Consider the following 3,129-nt stretch of genomic DNA (forward strand, 5'->3'; position numbering starts at 1 on the left):
TTCCTTTTCTGAGGGGAGAAAATGTTTGTTTTCGTGCTGGCTTGAAATGTTGGCAGGTGGATGGCAAACTCTCTTCTCAAGACAGAGCATTGCTCTGCAGCTGGAAATAAAGCAGGGACACGGAGGGCAGCCCTTCCTCCCCTGGCTTAACTCCTACTACGAGGCCCTGTGGAAAGTTGCTAACGACTTCTTTACAATGTGATTATCAACAGGAGGATGCTGTGGAAATACGTCCAGTACCTGAATGTCCTAAGGAACATCTGGGCAACAGAATATTGGTCAAGGTGCTGACTCTGAAGTAAGTATCAGACTCACAGCCACTGTACTGACGTCCACCTTGTGTTTAGATGAAAGCTATGTGGCATCATCAGTGCTGGAGTCGAGAGGGTTCTCCCAGCATCTTTTCAATAGAAGGGAGCATTGGGGTAACAGAAAGAGCAGAGATTCAAGTTGACTCCCTGGACTCTGTTTCTTCAAAGCCTTTAACAACCAGACTTCTATAACATGGAAATCAAACACCCGGTGTCTAGGACAGTTAAGTGTATAAGGTAATGATGAACTTTCTAACGTTAAGAGAAACAACAGTAGGTTGGATGTGTAACCAGGTGGTAGAATAGTTGCCTGGGGTGTGTGAACTGAGACCCATAGATTGACCCTTGTCTTAGATTGGGTTACTGCTGCTGTTGTGAAACGCCATCACCAAAAGCAAGTTGGGAAGGAAAGGGCTTATTCCCCTTAGGCTTCCACACCCATCACGGAATGAAATCAGCACAGCAACTCAAAGAGGGCAGGACCCTGGAGACAGGAGCTGATGCAGAGGCCACGGAGGGGTGCTGCTTACTGGCTTGCTCCCCATGCTTTGCCTGACATGCTTTGTTATAGAAATCAGGACCACAAGCCCAGGGCTGGCACTACCCACAGTGTGCTAAGCCCTTCCCCACTCAAACACTAGTTAAGAAAATGCTCTACAGTCTTGCCTACAGCCTGATCTTATGGAGGCATTTTCTCTGTTGGTGCTCCATCCTTTCAGATGACTCTAGCCTAATACATGCTAATACCACTACTCATGCAGTGACCAGTGCTGGCTGTGTTGTGTCCTTTTCACTCTAGCCAATTCCTTGGGATGGGTGTCAGGAATTGCCTATGTTGAGATAACCAGCCTATAAACCAGATTTGTCTTCAATAATGGGCACAGAAAGGCAAATTCTAGTCCTTGCAAGTTAAAAATCAGCAGGAGGACTGGCTGAGAGAGGTTGTTGCCTGTGTTCAGAAAGTCTGCACTACTGTCTGCCACGCCTAGCCCCATTCAGTTGGGCTACTGTCAGATGCAGTTTAGATTTGGAACTAAGAGAACATTCCCCCAGGCTAATTGTTACAAGCCTTCCAGATTTATCTAACACATAAAGCCACAGCAGCTGTTCTTATAGACCGGAAACATGTCCTGCTGAGCTAGAGATGACTTATTCAAAAAAAACAAAACCAAACATGGAGTCTGGACTTTTTCATTAACACTCATAATTTTCCCATTAATATCTGTGTGTGTCTCCTATTTGTGGTGTTATCCTTGTGTTTCTGGAATCGTGTTCACACTTTTAATGATTTTTATATATCCATGCACTTTTCAGACATTCAGACATAGACAGGCTAGAACCGTATTGATTTTCTCCCTCCCTCCCTCCCCGTCTCTGACAGGTTTGAGATCGAAATTGAGCCTCTGTTTGCCAGTATTGCCCTCTATGACGTTAAAGAAAGGAAAAAGGTATGTTAAAAAAAAATAACCCAGCCCATCCTATAAATCCCATGTGATTTTAGAGTTCACGTTTCCAACCTCATTTCTGGCTATAAGAAAGCACAACAGGTGTGTGTGTGTGTGTGTGTGTGTGTGTGTGTGTGTGTGTGTGTGTGCGTGTGTGTGCATGTGTGTGTGTGCATGTGTGTGTGTGTACAGGTTGTGCTGCATGGGTGAGTGTGTATATGTATTTACAGGTATGTGCACATATGTGTGTGTGGAGGCCCAGAGTTGAATCGTGTTTTTCTTAGCCGATTTGCACATTACCTGTGCAGGCAGGCTCATCCGGTTGGACCCAGAGCTTCCAGGCTGGGCTTGCTCCAGAGGTTCCCAGGCTCCGCCTTTCAGATGCTACATTTACAGCTGGCCTCTGTCCATCCAGCATGTCCATTTGTGCATTCCTGGGATTCGAACTCAGACACCCAGGCATGTGTGTCAGTTGCACCCCGCTGAGCCCCAGCGTAGACATCAAACTGGAAGACAGATTAACCCTGATAGCTCCAGATTTTCTTCCTTTGCCATGTTTGAAGAAAACTGATCCGGAAATGCGTCATCTGTGTTATTTGAAGAATCTTTAAGGGAAAGGCCAGCTGGAGGCTCACTGGTTGGATACAGAAAGAAATGAGTAATTCTTGAGGTTATGTAGGGTGTAAGATAATGTGTCATTTTAACAGGTCAGCAATGCGTGATTTTTGTCCAGAAGTTTTTTGTTGTTGTTGTTGTTGTTGTTGTTGTTTTGAGTGTTTTGGTTTTTGCCGTGAGATAGATTCATTGTGGGGCTGGGGAGATGATTCAGTGGGTAAGAGCTCTTGCCAGGCAAGCATGAGGGCCTGAATCTGAATCCCTAGCACCGACATAAAAAGCCTGGCATGATTGCATGTTTCTAAATGCTGGAGATAATGTTGTCTTAAGACAATAAAACAGAAAGCAATAGAGATAGGCATCCAACATCCTACTCTTACCCCTACATGTAGCATACACACACATATACACACAGAGAGACAGACAGACAGAGACAGAGGAAATGAAATAGCTTCATGATGAATAGCAGAAATTATGTGTAGTAACTATCTAAATTAATGAAGACATCATCAGTTATAAAACATCTTTCCATCGAAAGAACGCAACGAGCCACGGTCCTTCCTTTTAAATGGTCTGTAGTTTAGACATGTGTAACCCAACAGGATGACCACCGTGCTTCTGGTGTCATTCACCTGCACCTGGCTATACTGAAGGAAATGTGCTGCTCTAGAACAATACAGTAGATGGGCTTGATGTTAGTGAGCTCTAGAACAATACAGTAGATGGGCTTGATGTTAGTGAGCTCTAGAACAATACAG

General features: G+C 44.7%; 1 protein-coding gene across 3 annotated transcripts in view; it reads left to right on the forward strand.

Annotated features, from left to right (window-relative positions):
* Dock8 (dedicator of cytokinesis 8) overlaps window positions 1-3,129 on the forward strand; it is a 203,828-nt gene that overhangs the window by 84,904 nt on the left and 115,795 nt on the right. For all 3 annotated transcript variants that reach the window (XM_021151299.2, XM_029472366.1, XM_029472365.1), the window contains 2 exons: window positions 213-298; window positions 1,693-1,759. In XM_021151299.2, coding sequence (XP_021006958.1) covers window positions 213-298; window positions 1,693-1,759 — 153 coding nt within the window. The remainder of the gene's footprint in view (window positions 1-212; window positions 299-1,692; window positions 1,760-3,129) is intronic.

This window comes from Mus caroli, chromosome 19, assembly GCF_900094665.2.
Source record: "Mus caroli chromosome 19, CAROLI_EIJ_v1.1, whole genome shotgun sequence".
Classification (NCBI taxonomy): Eukaryota; Metazoa; Chordata; class Mammalia; order Rodentia; family Muridae; genus Mus; species Mus caroli.